Source organism: Mustela nigripes, chromosome 7 (assembly GCF_022355385.1).
Source record: "Mustela nigripes isolate SB6536 chromosome 7, MUSNIG.SB6536, whole genome shotgun sequence".
Lineage (NCBI taxonomy): Eukaryota > Metazoa > Chordata > Mammalia > Carnivora > Mustelidae > Mustela > Mustela nigripes.
This window is the reverse complement of record NC_081563.1, coordinates 37,131,815-37,149,806: the sequence shown is the minus strand read 5'-3', so window position 1 is coordinate 37,149,806 and position 17,992 is coordinate 37,131,815. Positions and strand designations below refer to the sequence as shown.

General features: G+C 51.5%; 1 protein-coding gene across 1 annotated transcript in view; it reads right to left on the bottom strand.

The window, feature by feature from the left end:
• The window catches only part of FBLN7 (fibulin 7), a 49,445-nt gene that overhangs the window by 8,196 nt on the left and 23,257 nt on the right, over nucleotides 1-17,992 (bottom strand). The window contains exons 3-5 of the mRNA XM_059405605.1: nucleotides 13,050-13,220; nucleotides 3,181-3,306; nucleotides 67-207 (exon numbers count right to left, since the gene is read on the bottom strand). Coding sequence (XP_059261588.1) covers nucleotides 67-207; nucleotides 3,181-3,306; nucleotides 13,050-13,220 — 438 coding nt within the window. The remainder of the gene's footprint in view (nucleotides 1-66; nucleotides 208-3,180; nucleotides 3,307-13,049; nucleotides 13,221-17,992) is intronic.

The following is a 17,992-nucleotide window of genomic DNA, read 5'->3' as shown; positions in this document are numbered from 1 at the left end:
CGGCGCCCGCCCCGCGCCCCCCCCCTGGCCCCCCCCCCCCCCCCCCCCGTAGAGCCCGGGGCCTACCCTGGCAGACGCTGTCGCCGGCCGTGGCGCCGCTCAGGTGGAACCCGGCCTCGCAGCTGCAGTGCTGCGTCCGCTCCACCTGCGCACAGCGCGGCGCGCGGCTGAAGGCGGAGTCGCCGGCTACGGTGTCGTCGGGGGCGGCTGTGGGGAGAAGACACCCTCAGTGCCCGGCCCTGGCGCCCGGCCGTGGGCCCGACCTCGGGCAGGGGCCCGGTGGAGAACAAGACGGGGGCGCGGGCCCCTTCTCAGAGCTTACTCTGGAGTAGGGAAGGAAAGACAAGTAAATCACCAGAAACCCGGGGTCGCTCAGGGCAGTCCAGAGGGACAGGAGCAGTGGGAGCGCAGCCCCAGAGCCCCTTGCAGGGCCCGCAGGCCGCGCGACTGCCCCCAGCAGGGCCGCGGGCCTGTTCAGTTCACGGTTTCCCTTCAAAAGGCTTAAAGGTGATCCCTGGAACTTGAAACTATGGAATGTAGTGGGGGTGGGGGGTGGGGCGGGAAGGGGTATTTTTTGTTATTGTAATTTTAAAAAATATATTTATTTGAGAGAAAGAGCCCTACACGAGGTGAGGGGCGTGCGAGAGTGAGAAGCCGACTCCCCTCTGAGCAAGTCGTCCCTTGCAGTGTTGGATCCCAGGACCCCGAGATCATGACCTGAGTCAAAGTCAGACGCTTAACTGAGTGAGCCACCCAGGCGCCCCTATTGTAATTTTTATACTTTTCTAAAGTATCCAAGCCTTTTGTCTTCAAACCAGGAACATCAATTTTTTTTTAAAGATTTTATATATTTAATTGAGAGAGAGAGCGAACGAGCGTGTGCACACCAGTGAGGACAGGGATCAAGGGACAAGCAGACTCCCCTCTGAACGCTGAGCTGGATGTGGGGCTCGAACCCAGGACCCTGAGATCATGACCTGAGCTAAAGTCAGATGCGCAACCCACTGAGCCACCCAGGTGCCCTAGGAACATTAATTTTCTAATACGAAAAAGAAATTTCAAAGTTTTCAACGTATTTAGAGCTCTCATACGTTTAGGGGAGATGGTAAAGGAATTGGTGGCAAAAGTAATAATGCAGAAGAGGACACCCGAGGAGACACTGTGTGATTCCACCTAAGCAAGGTTCTCAGAGTAGCTAAATTCATAGAGTGGGAAAGCAGAATGGTTGTGGGGGCGGGGGGAGGCGGGGGAAGGAGGAAATGGGGAATTACTGTTTTAAGGGCAGAGTTCCAGTTTTGCAAGATGAAAAAGTGGAGGCGGACGGACAGTTGCACAACAGTGTAAATGTACTTAATGCCTCTGGCTTGTACCCTTAAAATGATTAGAATGGTAAATTTTATGTTATGTATATTCCACTACTATGGCAGGGGTGATAAAGGTGAATGGATTTAAAAAAGGATTCCGAGAGGGCGCCTGGGTGGCTCAGTGGGTGAAGCCGCTGCCTTTGGCTCAGGTCATGATCTCAGGGTCCTGGGATCGAGTCCCACATCAGGCTCTCTGCTCAGCAGGGAGCCTGCTTCCTCCTCTCTCTCTCTGCCTGCCTCTCTGTCTACTTATGATCTCTCTCTGTCAAATAAATAAATAAAATCCTTAAAAAAAAAAAAAAAAAAAAAGGGATTCCGAGAGAGGCTCCCCTTTCGAACTGGGCAGACCCGGGCAGAGCTGATGGGAAGGAAAGCTCCAGGCTGGGGGACCAGGACTTGGCCGGGTTGATCCGGTTGATCATGGAGACCATGAGGACATCATCTGGCCTCAGTTGCACCTACTCACTCCCTATGCCCCTGGGGAGGTTTTTGTTGTGGGGATACTTGATATGTAAAGCGCCCCCTGGACCCGAGGAGCAGATGCCTAGGTCCTGACAGCAGAAACCCTGACACAGAGGGTTTGGAACGTTCAGGGTCCAGTACCAGCTCATTCGGGTTGAAGGAGGGCCCACGTCTTGTTCCTCTCTGCTTGTAGGTAGAAGGCGAGGCAGTGGAGCTGTCAAGAAGGCCACAGAGAGGCCACAGAGAGCAGCCCCCCTAAGCCGGGGGGGGTGGGTGGGGTGGGGGGTGGGGGGCAGCGGGGCGCTGCATTTTGAGAGAGCTCCCAGCAAGGCTGACTCAGCTGAACGGAACCAAGACAGTTCAGCAGCAGATCTCTGGGGGCAGCGGTGCAAACTGGCCTTGGGTTGGGGCTGGCGCAAGAAAGGCAAGTACTGACAGAGCCCCCATTCTCTGCATCCTGCTGTTAACCGCCCATCCCTCTTCCCACACGGAGATTACACAGAGAAATCCAGACAACCAGACAGGACACTCCAGGGTTTTCTGGCAAGGAAAAAGGACGTATTTAGGATCTGACTTTTTTATATAGGAAGCACTAGTTACAGCATAGTGTGGGAACCTTCACAGATTACTTATCAGACGGTCTAGCCCTCTGCGAAACAGCCACTTTGTGCCCTCTAGACCTTCTGGCTAGGGCTGTATTGGGACTCGAGATGTAGATAATAAACTGACCACCAGGGGCGCCTGCATGGCTCAGTCGGTTAACCATCCGCCCTTGGCCCAGGCCCTGATCTCAGGTTGGTAAGGTTGAGCCCTGCATCTCCCTCTGCCCGCTCATGCTCTCTCTCTCTCAAATAAATAACAATAAATAAATAAATAAATAAAAATAAAAAAACTTTTTTTTTTAAATAAGCTCACCACCAGTCAAATGTCTAGTTGCACAGTTCTGCGGGTACTTGGGCTTGTATCAGTAACTACTGACTTTGCAGAGTGTGATGCGAGCATTGGAAAGGAAGAGCCATTCTGCTGATCTGCAGAGAAGCTACGGACCAAATGAAGGTGGAACAAGGAAGCCTCTCGGGCCGATTTACCAGTCTGGGGAGCTTCCACACTGGGAGGGGTCAGTCCCTCTACCTGCATTTTCTTCCATAAAAAGCATCAAAACGCTGGTTACACAAAAGGGCCAAATTCCATCCCAGATAACCACCTCGGGGAACTGGAGGGATCAAGGGTCAAAAAGCCTTCTCTCCAGGTGCGAAACTGAGCTCCTGTCACATCTGCATTTGGTGACCCATGACCAGGGAGCTCCTCTCTCGGCAGCGGAACATCCTCACCCAGCCCCACAGCAGCCACGTACCTGTCTGGGCCAGGTGCTGACAGCGGCTCCCAGTCCTCCCTGGAGGACACATGCATTTGTACTGGTTGACTCCTTCTACACAGGTCCCCCCATTCTGACAAGGCTGGCTGGAGCATTCGCTGATGTCTAGGAAAAGAAATCATTTCCAGATACAAATAGGTGAGTTCTGATTCTAACCCAAACCGAAGCTGAGTTACCTTTCTTACACGGCAGGATGACTTTGGTTTCTACTCGCTTGCTTGGCCCTTGCCACTGCCCCAAGCCGCAAGAGCTGGGAGGGGGCTGAGGGCACTGAGCCGCCGTCCACCCACCACTCCGCAAGCCATGGAGCCTCTGGCACACACTGTGCTCTCTCTTGGAGCTCTGCCTGCAGGAGCTGGCCTGTCATCCAGCCATGTGCCCCCGGAGGCCCCATTCCCTAATTTATAGGGTAGGCTGCCCCATGTGCCCACAATTTCTTTGAGTCAAACCAGACTGTCCCCCACAACTCTGCCCTTAGCAGCTGACACCCAGGAAGAACACCTTTTTATTTTATTTTTTTAAAGATTTTATTTATTTTTTTAGAGCACACCTGGGGGAGGGGCAGAGGGGGAGGGGCAGAGGGGGAGGAAGAGAGAGAATCCCCCAAAGACTCCACGCCCAGGGCAGAGCCCGATGTGGGGCTCGCTCCTAAGACCTTGAGGTCATGACTGGAGCTGAAATCAAGAGTTGGACCTGAACCAACTGAGCCACCCGGGCACTCCAGGAGGAACGCCTTTTGAATTAGAACCCAATTCAGGGGAGCTATAAGAAGGAGAGATGAGGGTCCATCACAGTTTCCAGAGAAAGGGTAAACGAAGTCTCTCCAAGTTCCTACCCAGGAGCCCTCCCGTGCTCATTTCCTGTGTCCCAAGGAAGTCCTTCTTTGACTCTCGGACACTTCTTGAATGGTGGAAAAGGAAATAGTCCTTGCTCGTACACGTGGCAGTCCTGTGGGAAAGCTATATATAGAAAGAGATTATATATTTAAAAAATTTAATAGGCTCCTCTCTGTGTGGTAGGATTCCAGGCAATTTTTCTTTATTTACACATTTTTGTACTCTTCTGTTTTTCTGCAACGGAGCTTTTCCACAATAAATTTTCTAATTAGAGAAAAAAAAATTTTTTAAACCCTCAGGCCACATCTGCTTGTTATGAATCCTTAAGCTTTTTTTTTTTTTTCCCCCCCAAGCCCAGCCTTAATGCACAGAGCACAGGTCCTTTCTTCCAAAGAGAGAAGCCTGTTGGTTCACTGACTTGACCACAGCATCTCGGGAAAGGAAGCTGGAAACCTCTTCTTGCTGGCATAGGAGCATCCTTTCCTGCTGTATCTATCACGAGGTAGAAAGGTGCTTTGCTTCTGATGAGAACAGCAGCCTTGCTGTGGGAGGGTTGGCAGGGACTTCGGCGTTCTCAGCGCCGGGATGCTATATAGACTGTTGTATGGTTTCTGTTAGTCATGAAAGGACCCAGACCATCCAAATGCTGCTTATCCCTGGGGAAGGAGCCTTTTCAGCTTCTCAGTAACCTCAGCCTGGTTGTGCTCTCTCCATCTGTTCTGTTCTCAGATGACCGGTTTCCAGGAATGTGTCTGGAATGACACCGTACCCAAATGCCACAGAGCGTGGAATTTCTGTTTCTGCCCATTGTCCAGCCCCAGCATTGCTCACCTGCAGAGTCTGAGAGTGGGCAGACCACGAGGCCATGACATGGTGAGCCGAGAGCCAAAGAGGTTGAACACAAGTAGCTTTCAGTCTGGCCTCAGTGGGAGCCACACCATTGTCTCTCCCATCTGGGCTTCCAGTGGAAGGGACTGGGCCTGGCTCTCTGGGGGGTGGGGGGTGGGGGGGGGGTGGGAAGGGGGGTTTTGGGGGGAGTGTCACTTGCTCAACAGAGAAATGCACAGGTGCCCCAGGACCTTGGGCTCTGTCTCCCTGACTGGACCTTGTTGCCCAAGATTTTCGTCTCTAGACAGGCTCCCCACAGACTCTTATCTCAGTGCGCTGTGAGAGGCAGCCATTCCATGGCCTGACGGGCAGTCCTGGTGCCCCATCTGCGTCCTGACTGAAGTCCAGTTGTTACCCTCACATCTGTCCCAGGCTGTGCGATTTAGCTAAGTGCAGGGTAACTTCAGAGCTGTAAAGAGGGCGGAAGCTGAGGAGAGGCTGCCGAACTGAAATCCTGGCAAATGATTCTGTTTTAATCGGCTGTTCAGTAAGCGCTTACTGTCTCCCGGGAGCTGAGCTGCGTGTTTCACACGGACAATCTGCTTTTTTTCCCTTTTAGTTCTAATCCTTTCCTGCATTCTGTCATCTCGTTTCAGATTTTCCATTTCTCCAATCACCTCATCGCTGAGGCTTTCTAATTTTTATTTATGCTGTCCTTTCATAGTTTTTATCTTTTCCAAATTTCTTTCTGCTTGTTTGGAAATATTAAGTAATAGGTTTTCATCTGTTTCATGGTCATTTTCTGGCATTTCCTCATTGTCTGTAGACACTTTTTATTCTTTTTTTTTTTCTTATAATAGTTTGTACGAGATTTGACAGGTTTTCCTCGATGGCCGGTCCAGCTTCCCAACGTGGTTGTTTTTAGTCTGGCTCAGGATTTCCCCTCATCAGCCCCCTTTGTGCTCCTCTTCTGCTTTCCCCTGGGCTGTCTCTTGCACTTGCACCAAATTTCTTCCCTGGGCTCCCTTTGGATCTTCCTCCCATTATAATCTCCTCAATACCGGACTTTGTCCTGGAAAGTCTCAAGAGATCCTATGGGCCAGGAGCACGCGCTCCAGCAACTGAGACTTCCTGTTGAAAAGCTGTGGCCTGTCCTTGAGAAAACTGGCCCAAGGAAAGCCAGAACTGGAGCAGATCCTATTAAGATGATTAGATTTCAAAGAAAAAGAAAAAAAAAATCCTTTGGGCATCCAGGCAAAAAGACCGAGATCCTAATGATGACAACAGCAGGATCAGCCGTGACAGAAGACATGGAGACATATTTCACGTGCTCAGGGAAAAAAGATGTGAGCAGAGTTGGTGTCCAATCAAACTGGGGTCCGGTGGGGAGGTGGCCCATTTTCTGAAAGGGCAAGAACTCAGGTAATCGCTCCCAGTCCCTCTGGAGGAATAGGCTGGAGAGATGTCCATATGGGGACAGCAGTAGTCTCCCCGACGGCATCACAAGGAGGGCTTCCTGGCAGCGATGTCTACCGCCACCTGACCCAAACAAAACAAAAATCTCCCTTGGATCTGATCAAGGCTCTGGAGTTAGCTACCAGTTTATAAGAAATTCAGAGACCAGAAAGGTCTACACTTGGAGTTATACGATAAGTAAGTACTGGGGACATGGTGTGCAGCATGGGGATGGGTTGGTATCTAGGGAAGCTGTTAAGAGAGTAGATCCTCAATTCTGGGGAAAAACTGTTTCCCTTCTTTTTCTTTTGGTACGTCTGTGTGAGAGGATGGATGTGAGCTAAACTTGGCCTAGTCATCATTTCACAATAAATGGAGGTTCGTGTCATTATGCTGCTCACTTTAAACTTAACACAGTGCTGGATGTCATTTACATGTCAGTGAAACTGGAAGAAAAAGAAAGAGATCAGAAGATCGCACTCAGTGACCCCTAAGGGATGTGGTTGGCAAAATCATGGCTGTGGGAAACAAACCATATTCTTCAATAAATAAAATGCAAAGATTGAGGTGGGGTGGTGGGAGGAAGGATGAGGAGGAGGAGACTGTATAGATTTTTATAAAAAAGGCATATAAGAGACTGGCACTTGGATGGCTTGGTCCGTTAAGCCTCTGAGTCAATTTTGGCTCAGGTTGTGATTTCAGGGTTGTGGGATCAAGCCCTGAGTCTGGGTCTGTGTTGGGCATGGAACCTGCTTAAGAGTCTCTCTCTCCCTCTGCCCCTTCTCCCCTAATAGAAATAAAATAAAAAATTAAAAAAAAAAAAACAAAAAAGACAAACTAGGGGCACATGGGTGACTCAGTTGGTTAAGCGTTTGCCTTCGGCTCAGGTCATGATCTCAGGGTCCTGGGACTGAAACCCAAATCGGGATCTCTGCTCAGTGGGAAGCCTGCTTCTTCCTCTCCTCTCCCCCTACTTGTGTTCCCTCTCCCGCCGTGTCTCTCTCTGTCAAACAAATAAATAAAATCTTAAAAAAAAAAAAAAGATTGCTTGTCTTGGCATTATTTATGATTGAGAAAACCTGGACACAACAAAGGGATAGTTCAGTAAAATGTAGAATAGCCTTGGGGACACTCAGGTGGCTCAGTCAGTTAAGCGTCTATCTTCGACTCAGGTCGTGAACTCAGGGTCCTGGGATCGAGTCCCAAATTGGGCTTCTAGTTCAGCAGGGAGCTTGCTTCTCCCTCTCTCTGTGCATTCTCTCCCTCTCTCTCTAATAAATAAAATCTTTTTTTTTTTTTTTTAAGTGTAGAATAGCCCTCAGGAGCATGTGCTTCATAATCATTAAAGGTTATGCTTAAAAGAAAGCGTTAATGAAGATTTCCTTGTGGTAAGATCTATACACAGATGCCCAGAGAGAAGTCTGGAAGGAAATTCAGTTTCTTAAACATAATCGCTCATACATTCATTCGATCATTCAGCGAGTTAGCCAGCCAGTCGTGCAGTAACTACTAAGGGGCTAGCAGAGGAAGCTTTTTCTACTCAAATCCTTTTTTTCAAGTTCTCTGAGGAAGGACCTTGTATGCAAAATGCCTTTTCGGAGCCCTCCATCCAGAGTCACAGCCCTGCTTTTCCAGTTTCCCGGGGTGCTCCAGCCTCCGCGGGCCCCTCCTGTCTCCCACGTCCTTCCTTCCCATCTGACTTCTCTGTGCCCTTCAGGTTGGGGCCACTTGTTTTCTATCTCTCCCCTCTCCTCACCGCTGCTCTTATGTGCATTTCAGTCCTGTCAGTAGGCCAGTAACTCCCAAGTGTGGGTGTCTCTCCTGTCCTCCCACTGTCCACCTGACTTCTCTGTTGGAAAAGGCAGTCTCAGGCCTGCAGTCTGAGGAGCCCCATTGGGCCGAAGAAGAATGAGCCTTGGGCCTGGACCGCTGCCTTGACATGGGGCCAAGAGCCCATGCTGCCTGTGCAGGTCTTACCCCCTCCTGGGGGAAGGGGCGGTCACCTGTCCCTGATTCATGCTCTACCAGCGTTCTTCTGTTCTGCTCATGTGTGGATGTCAATAACCCTCAGCTTTCAATCTTTCAGCTCCATGAGAAGGGGCTGGAGTGTCCTTCCCTGCAGCACAAGGGGTCCCCCCACCCAGGAATTGCCCTGTGTCAGCTGCTGGCCTCCCTAACGGGCCCCCACTGCTGAGGGTGACCTTGCTCTGTCTCTTCCCTCCGTGAGCGGAGGGTTCCATCCAGTGTCTGACCATGCTGTGTTTTCCTGGGTAATGCCAGGACTAAGATGCCGTGGGCAGAAGTGCCCGGAGTCCTCACTGGGACCGATGACATGGTGTTCTGCTCGTTGCCCTCCATGGGTGGGATTAATGGGGCTCTGTTCCGATGTCCTACAGATGTTTTAACGTAACATGTCCAAAATGGAGTTCTGGTCAACCGCCCTCACACAGCTTGCTTGAAAACAAGCCTACACTCATTGCTCAGTCTTCACGGGCTCTATAAATGACACCACGTACCCCGACATTCAAGCAGAGTCGGGGATCCCTGACTTCTCCTCCACGCATGCGGCCCGCGTGGGATGATGGTAAATTCCATCCGTTCTGTCTCTGGGTGTGCTTTCACTCTCCTCTGCCATCTCTCTCCGCTGGACTTCTGTCACCCCTAAGTGGTTTCTCAGCTCCCTTCCCGTCCCCTCCAGCGCACTTTCCACACAGCAGCAACACACACGTCCGATTCCACACCTCTCTCCGTACACCTGTCTGTTGTGCTCCAGCTCCGATCCCGCCTCCCGCCCGGTCTCTGAGGCTGCACGAGCTGGCCTGTGTGTCTCCCCACCGCTCCTTGGTCAGGCTCACCTCGCACCTGCCCCAGCAGGAAGGCTCTATGCTTTCTCTTTTTGTTTCCGCAAGCATGCCAAGTTCTCCCCTTCCTTAGGGCCTCTGCACATGTTACTCCGCTTCCTGGGACAGCGTCTTCCCCCTGTCATGCACCCCACCCCGCTCATCATGGGATGATGGACCCCGCAAGCCCTTCCACATCTCTGCATCCCATGACCGCCTCAGAGAGGCCCTCCCATGTTCCTGCCCCCACCATATAGATTCTCAGCTCCTGCTTAGATCCCTTCAAGGCACGGATCCCAAACCCCTAATTTTTGACTTGCGCATTTGCCTGTCTGTTTTGCTTGTTTCCATCTTAGCAGGTGAGCCCCATGAGGTTGGGCGTGTCTCTGAGATTTGGCATGAATCTCCAGCACCTGGCACAATCTTTTGTGCATAGCTGGTGCTCAATGAAAACTGGCTGAATGAATGAATGAATAAAGGTCACAAAAAGAGGGGAGGAGGGGATGACTGCCAAAAACAAGTCTTTTTTCCCAGCATGGGAGTAAGGGGAAAAGTTATTTATTTCTCTCAAGTTTTTTCTTTGGTTACCAATGTTGTTAAAGGCCTGTGGCGATGGTTCTCCCAATGCAGAAAGCTTCAGCTCTTCAAAACATGCCCTTCAAAGAAAGGCAAAGAGGGAAATAATCCAGGGAGCCAAATGGCTGTTTTCCATTTTGGAGCTCTGGAGCCTACCTCTGCCCACAGGGCTTTCTAATGGCAGGATTATGTGAAACTTCCTTTTATGCCAAGTTGGGTTCATCACCTTCTTTCTGAGCAGCTGGCTGGGGATGGGGTGAGGGGTTGAATTGCTGCTAGAGCTTTCACTGGCACTGACATTTTGGGTCTTGAAACAAATCCCCTGTGATTAAGAAGATTCTTTTCCCTCTGTGGTCACGACACAATGACCACAAGACGGCGGATATGGAAAATGAAGCGGAGGCATGCATAGCCAAGATTCTAGGCTTCTCTGAGATGTGTATGCATGTGCGTGAGTGTGCGTGTGCATGTGTGTGTGTGTAGGTCACTGGGTTGTTGAACCCCAGCTCATGTCCTGCCCACACTGCTAACACTGTTACAGGAGGTCACCCCATAGCACATTGAAGCTCTCCTTCTCCCTCCTGACAGGTTTGGGTGGCATCCCTTTGAGGCTTTTACTGGAGATAACATCCATTAGTTGAATAAATCCCTGCTGGGGACAGAGGTGTCCACACAGGCACCATCCACGAACCTGGGGAGAGGTCCTATGCTCGTATCTGTTTGAGCCCACCTCAGGGTGAACTCTCATGCTTTGCTTACACTTAAACAGATGACAAATACCTATCTGAGCTCTCCTTGTTCCCTGAGCCCGTCACTCCTGGAGTTTAGATAGTGAATGTGGTCCCAGTTAAAGTCCAGGGTGGGCTGCACCAAGCAGTCCTCAGGCAGTGGGGTCAGGGAAGAAGGACACATGGCTAGGAAGGAGGCAGAGGGGGAGGGGAAACAAAGAGCAAATGCAAATGTGGAAGGAGGTGATAAGTTCAGGGGCGAGAGTCAGGAAGTGCACCACGTTGGACAATGAGGAAGGCTAGGAGACTTGCTGGCTGCACTTGGCCTTGGTCCTCCGGGAAAAGTCTGCTCTCCACATCTCAGGAAAGGAGAGTGCCAGTGGGGCTGGGTGCCCTGATCTTCGAACTAAGCTGGCCCTCCCAAAATGTCCATTGGGGTGGAGGTGAGAGTGTGCAGGTCAGTCATCTGGCTGGGGTGGACACAGGCTCAGTCGGGACACAGCCCTACTCTTGGCTTGCTGCAGGTTCGCATTCTGATTGGTGAGGGCCCAAAGTGCATCAGGGCTTCAAAATTTTCAGTATCTTCTCCTTCTGGCAGTGCCAAGAACCAGCAGAGGGGTGTTTCTCCAGAATTAGTTAACGTCAGAATCACATTGAAAATATAGATTGCCAAAGTCTCACCTACAGAGATCTCACCCAACACAATAGGTCTTTTGAGGCCTAAGTGCCTGCATTTTACAAGCTTTCTCGGTGACTCTGGAGGACCCAAAAATTGGAAAACCACGGCACACAAATCACGATGGGGTAGGACCCTCTTTTCCATGGAGGGGTCCTGCGGCAGGGAGGCAAGGCGCCAAAAGACACCTAATGCACGCATGAATAGACACCTAAGGCATGCCTGCTCCCGAGGGAGGCTGGCCCAGGATCCTCTGGGGGTGGGGGGCGTCCTAGTGAGCTGCTCAGATGGAGCTGGGCTGCGGGGAGCCTTTTGGGTTCCTAGCCTTATCAAGCCCCTATGCGTTCCTTTAATCAAGCCATTCCTTGCGACTATGTTCCCTAGCGTCTGATGTTTCTTACTCATTTACCTAAAAAGGCATTCTTTCAGCTCTCTCCTCTGGTGAACTCATGTTTTCACTGAAACCACATCATGCTCACTGTAAATGCCTATCACGACTGAGGACAGACTACACGGACAATACCCGAGCAAGCCAGAAAACAGCACACGGACAGCGCGTGTTTGTGCGCACAGCACTGCTGGGGGAAGGGGTTGGGGCAGCCCGGCTGAAGAGCAGCGCGGCAGTGCTCGATTCAGAGGAAGTGAGCATGTGGCCAGCTGCCCTCAACTCCAAACCCAGAGAGACAGCCCCAGTGACAAAGAGGGGAGAGCAGAAGACCTTGCCGGCGCCATTTATGGTGGTGGGGAGTTGGCTGCCATCTGGGCAGCCATGATCTGGGGCGTGGCCAAGTAGGCTGCAGGGGGCACCCCAGAAAGGATGATGCAGCCATCCGAGCACCTGAGTGCTGTGAGAAAGAAATCAACTGGGGTTGATCTCCCCAGGAGATGGGGAATGGAGGTCTAAATCCATGAATGTGGTTCTGGCTGCTGGGTCTCCACATGTCAAGCCACACTGTCTGTCTTTAGAGACGACAGGGGGCAGAAGGAGAGGGAGAGAGAAAATCTTAAGCAGGCCCCATGCTCAGTGTGGAGCCCAATGTAGGGCTTAATCTCACAACCCTGAATATCTTGACCTGAGCCAGAATCAAGAGTTGAACGCTTAACTGACTGAGCCACCCAGGCGCCCCAGATGATATATTTTCTAATGTTCCGTTATGTTTCCAAGTTCCTTATGCTCTCAAATCCTCTCTACGCCACTCTTGACAACATGCTTATTTACGTAACATTTGCATTTCCCTTTCAATTCTTGGGCTAAAATCATGAACATTCTGCCCCAGCAGGCCATCCTGTGAGCCCTGCTCTGAACATGACCGGCATCCAGGACTTTCTGACCACAGACTTTTGAAAAGCCTCTTTTGGTAGAGAATGCTAAGTCTGATTTTCCTCCACATCAAGAAAGCACAGTTGTTGAACCAAGCACAGACAGAAGAGAAACCTTTTCATGTCTACTCCCCATCCCCGAGGTCTCTCCTGGATCCTGTCTACACCAAGTCCCAGAGCAGACACAAAAGACACCCGGGAATGTCTTGAACCCTACAGGCCATCAGTGCTCTTGCAAACTACCGCCCCAGAACATCAGGAAGATCATATCACCAGTATCCGGAGGGAGGTGTCTAGGAGCACAGACTCTGGGGTCAGAGTGTCTGGGAGTGAATCAGCTTAGCCTGCTCCCCCTGCTGGATGCTCCTCCACCTCTCCATGCCTCGATTTCCCCACATGCAGAACAAGACGAAATTGATGAGAGGGACTGTTGATGAGAGGGACTGTGCAGGCCGGTCCAGGCCTGGCCCGGAGGTGAGTCAGCGGACATGTGGGCCACTATTCTGCAGCCGAGCAATGGCGGAGGAATCAAGCAGAACATGTCCTGTGGAATGACCCTTTTTATCCAGCAGAGAAGGAGGGTCTGTACCTCTACAGTGGGGCTGCTCCCCCCTCCAGGTGCCGTTGGGAAGACACACCATGCTGCTGGGCCCAACCAGCCGGAACCCAGGGTTGCAGGTAAAATGGACTTCGTGATCCACCAAGTACTTGCTTCCAAACTTTCTGCCGTCTGGGGGGGCATTCAGAGCAGGGCAGGACACTGCAAGGACAAAACAAAGGACCATGGTCACTTAACATATCTCTCAGTTCCAAGGCTTCTCATGTGTATGTGCTTCTGTGACGAGTGCCTTTTCCAGGCTGTGCACAGGGCTGGACACTTTTTTGTTTTTTTTAAAGATTTCATTTATTTATTTGACACAGAGAGAGAGATTGAAAGAGAGGCAGTGAGAGTGGGAACACAAGCAAGGGGATGGGGAGAGGAAGAAGCAGGTTTCCCACAGAGCAGGGAGCCCAACCCGGGGCTTGACCCCAGGACCCCAGGATCATGACCTGAGCCAAAGGCAGATGCTTAACAACTGAGCCACCCAGGAGCCCCAGGGCTGGACATTTTTAATGTTATGACTCACTGAATCCTCCAAGCACTCGTGGGCATGGGTGATACGTGCCCACTAGTGCAAGCAGAGCTGGCGTCTCAAGAGACACCGAGGGTTGGGTGCAGGGTTCTGGCAGTGTGGGAGGGTCAGAGTTGGGACACCCCCCCCCCCGACCCCAGTTGCAGCTGGCCCACCCACTCTTGCCTCCCAGGAGCTCTAGCCCTCCTGGGTTTCTTAGGCCTTCTGAACAGGCCGGGGTCAAGTCCGCCTCTAGGCCTTGGCTAATGCTCTTTTCTTGGCCTGGAATATTCTTTCCCCAGAACATCCTCTCTCTGGCTCCTTCTCACTCTTCAGGTCTCAACTCAATTGCTACCACCTCTCAGAGTGTTCTCTGGTCCCCTCACTTATTTAAAACATCCTCAGGCCATCTCTATCCCCTTGAACCTTGCTTTCTTCTTAGCATATGTAATTATTGGAGTTGTCTTCTCAATGTATTTGTTTCTACACATGTTGTCAGTGTTCTCCCTCCAAAGGCAGCGCAAGAAGGTAGGGACCTCACGTGGCCTTGCATCGCTGATGAGGCCCTAGCACCAGCCCTGAGCCTGGCACACAGTGAGTGGCTGATAAATAATTCTTGAACAAATGAACGAATGAAACATTTCTTTATTGAGCGGTTACCATGTGCCAGGCAGTAGATTAGGTGCTTGGGATAGTGAACAAAACAGCAAAACTCAGCTCTCAGGAAGCCCCCTTCTAACAGGGATGCCCACCAATGACCAAGATTCTCCATAAGCAGATGGCAGAACGTGCTAAGAGGTGGTAAGTGTCATACAGAAGATACGGTAGGGAGTGGTGTTGGGAATGCCAGGGGAGGGGGCCCATTTTAAGTGTGGTGGTCAGGGTAGGCTTCATGGGGGCAGAGTTGAAGAAATGAAGGCATAAGCCTGCAGATATCTGGAAAGGGCAGAGGGAACAAGCTGGTGCAAAGGCCCTGTGGTAGGAGTGTGCCTGGCAGGTCTGAGGAATGTCAAGGGCAACACAATGGCTGCAGTAGAGACTAGCTGGAAAGCAGTTGGGGATGAAGTCAGAGAGGCATCAGGGAGCCTGCAAGGGTGTGAGCCAGGGCAGGAAATGGCCAACTTCCATGGGAACGGCAGCAGCGGGCTGCAGCCTGAGCGTGAAGTGTCAGGTGTAAGGCAGGAAGAAGAGGAGGCAGAAGCCGGAGATGAAGGTAGTGTGGACCAGGGCGGGAGCTGGGAGCAGAGATGGGGTGAGGGGGAGGCTGAAACACTGGCTGTGCCACAAAGGCAGAAACGAGTGGATTTCCTGAAGGCATGCTGCTGGCTGCGGGGGACAGACGGCCTCCCCACTCCTCCTCTCCCTGCGGCTGGCTGCCTCCCACAACCAGCATTCGTTGTGTCAAAGTCCCAAAGGTGGGACAGGTGGATTTGCATTTTGTTTAGTTGGCAATTCAGAGCCACTTCTAAAACGCCTTTTGGGTTTTTTGTTTAAGATTTTATTTATTTGGGGCGCCTGGGTGGCTCAGTGGGTTGAGCCGCTGCCTTCAGCTCAGGTCATGATCTCAGGGTGCTGGGATCGAGTCCGGCATCGGACTCTCTGCTCAGCAGGGAGCCTGCTTCCTCCTCTCTCTCTCTGCCTGCCTCTCTGCCTACTTGTGATCTCTCTCTCTGTCAAATAAATAAATAAATAATCTTAAAAAAAAATATTTTACTTATTTATTTGAGAAAGAGAGAGAGCACAAGTGAGAAAGAGCCCACGAGTGGGTGGTCAGGAGTGAGGGGAGTTGGGGTGAGAGGAGCAGCAGAGGCAGAGGGAAAAGCAGGCTTTCCCCTGAGCAGGGAGCCTGATGCAGGGCTCGATCCCAGGACCCTGAGATCATGACCTGAGCCAAAGGCAGATGCTTAACCGACTGAGCCACCCAGGTGCCCCTACAATGCTTTAAGGTTAAGTTCCAAGTGTCATTTTGAAAATGCTCTTGGGTTTTAGACTGATGGGAAAGAGGTGACGGTTGCAGCGAGCTGCAGTGAGTGACGGGAGAATCACTCACCGTCGACCATGAGGAGACCGTCTGCCCAGACGGTGATCAGGAGGCACCCTGGACCCTGACGGGCTACCCCTGTCCCAGGCAGGCTGGCCTGTGCGGATGGGCAGGAGCTGGCCCCTCCGAGGACTCGCAGTGCCCTCTGGTTACCAGGGGACCACTGCCACACCCCTTTCCTTTAGTAAACCTGCAACAGGGCACGCAGTGATAAACACTCTGTGAGATGGAAGCGACTGTGGGCTCACGTCCCCGTGCGGACCTTCTCCCAGGCTGCGGCCTCAGTCCCTGCAAATAGCTTCATACCTCTTTTCCAATAGCAACTACTTTATTGTGCAGAAAGGGATTTTGGATGCTCAGGATGGCGGGCGTGGGGGAGGTGCTACGGGGAGGGGGTAGTGTCTCTCTGGGGAATGAAAAATCTTTAAAATCTTCCAAAAAGAAATTCTACCTGCTGGAGCAACTCACAGGTGAATCATAACCTGAGTAAAGGCAACAGCACTGGGCACACAGTAGGTGCTCAGTAAATGTTAGTGGAGTTAACAAATGGGTACAGACTGATGAAAAATCAGTTTGCAGTCACTTCTCAGGTGGGAGCAATGGGCCTCTGTCCAGTGAAAGGATGTGTCCTTTGGCTGGTTCATAAGGAGCAGGATGTGGTGAGGCTCCAGGGTAGAAGCTCCCGCACCTTCTGGAATGAGGTTACTGTGTAAGGCACGAGCTCAGCAGTGAAGCGATCCTAGAGATTCGGGAACACATGAGACTGCCGGGGTAAAGCCCTGACGCTGATCGGGTGTGATCTTCCCTAGAGAGAAAGGCTGGGAAAATAGGAGGGCGATTCCCAGAAGCCAGAAAGAGGAAGGCCAAGAATTCTCCAGAACTAGAAAGTATTCTTTCTGGCTCCCTGCAAATGCCCTTAAAAAAAAAAAAAAAAAAAAAAAGTGAAAGATCATTTGCCTACAACCTGCAAACTTCTGGCTACTCTGGGTTTAGGCCCAGCACCCCCAGCCCTGAACCTGACAGCTGCTCGCCTCCATGTCCAGCCCAGGGGAGAGGCAGCAGCACTGTGGCAATATCTAAAAAGAGAATTGGCCATTTAAAAAAATCTCATATGGTTCAGGGAAGAAAGACCCTGAATCTGGCATTGAGAAGATCAGTAATGTCACAACAGCTACCTCTCTGTCTGTTCCAGCGGACAGAGTTCTCTAACACAGGTGGGGCGGTTTTATGAAGGATCTCTTGCACGTTCTTCTTGGAAGCTTCCAGGGACCCTAGAAGCTGTGATCCTGGAAAAGCAGAAAGGCTCCATGCATTTGAGCCTCTAGCAGGAACAAAAAAAATGCAGATTTAGTACCTAGTGCTGCTAACTCAACTTCTCTTGGCCTCAGCTTCTGCATCTGTAGCACAAAGGAAGCATGTCCTGCCTGCGTCTTGGAATCTGGCTGCCATGAACCGCCCTGCAGGCCAGGGCCTCAGGTTGCCTTGGAAAGTGTGAGGACACTGGTGGGTCAGCCTAGCTCTGCCCCGGGGGAGCCAAGGAAAACAGCAGCCGCCAGCTTAGTGAGACTCATCTGGTGAGACTCCAGATCTGCTACCAGATCCCGAAGGGGTAGGAAATCCACTGTCTTCTCCAGAAAACTTCATCTCACACCACAAACACCACAAAGAGGGCCCTTGATAGATGTGTCTGAAGTGAGTATATGACATCAGATATTCCCTAGGTTGTCCCTGTGACCCCTGTGACCCTGAGGAGAAGCCACCTGGAGGCCAGGTGGAAGAATCTAGTCACCCGTGCAATGGCTCCGTGGTGAAAGCTGTGACTGGGACCACCAGGGAAATGCCCTCTGTCTCTCAGAGTCCTACCCTCTGGGAGGGAGTCTAGGGACCCACAGGAACCTCACTGAATGGGAACTGGCCTGAGCAGCAACCCGTCCACCCACCACCACCACCAGTGGGGGGGGCTCACGTCAGAGGACTGTCATGCCTGAGAAACTGACGTCAATGCTGTTTCATGGGCTGTGGCAGGCGTGCCCCACTGGTGCAGGACGTTGGTGGAGGGGAGGTCATGTGTGTGTTTGGGGAGGGAACTCTCTGTGCTTTCCATTCAGTTCTGCTGGGAATTTAAAACTGCCCGAAAAAAATAGTCTATGAACTTTAAAAAAAAAAAAAAAAAAAGGATGCCTGGGTGGCTCAGTCGGTTAAGCGTCTGCCTTTGGCTCAGGTCACGATCTCAGGGTCGTGGGATCAAGTCCCGCATCAGGCTCCCTGCTCAGTGGGGAGCCTGCTTCTCCCTCTGCCTCTGCTTCTTCCCCTGCTTGTGCTCTCACTCTGACAAATCAATAAAATCTTTAAAAAAAAAAAAAAGGAACCAACCCAAGT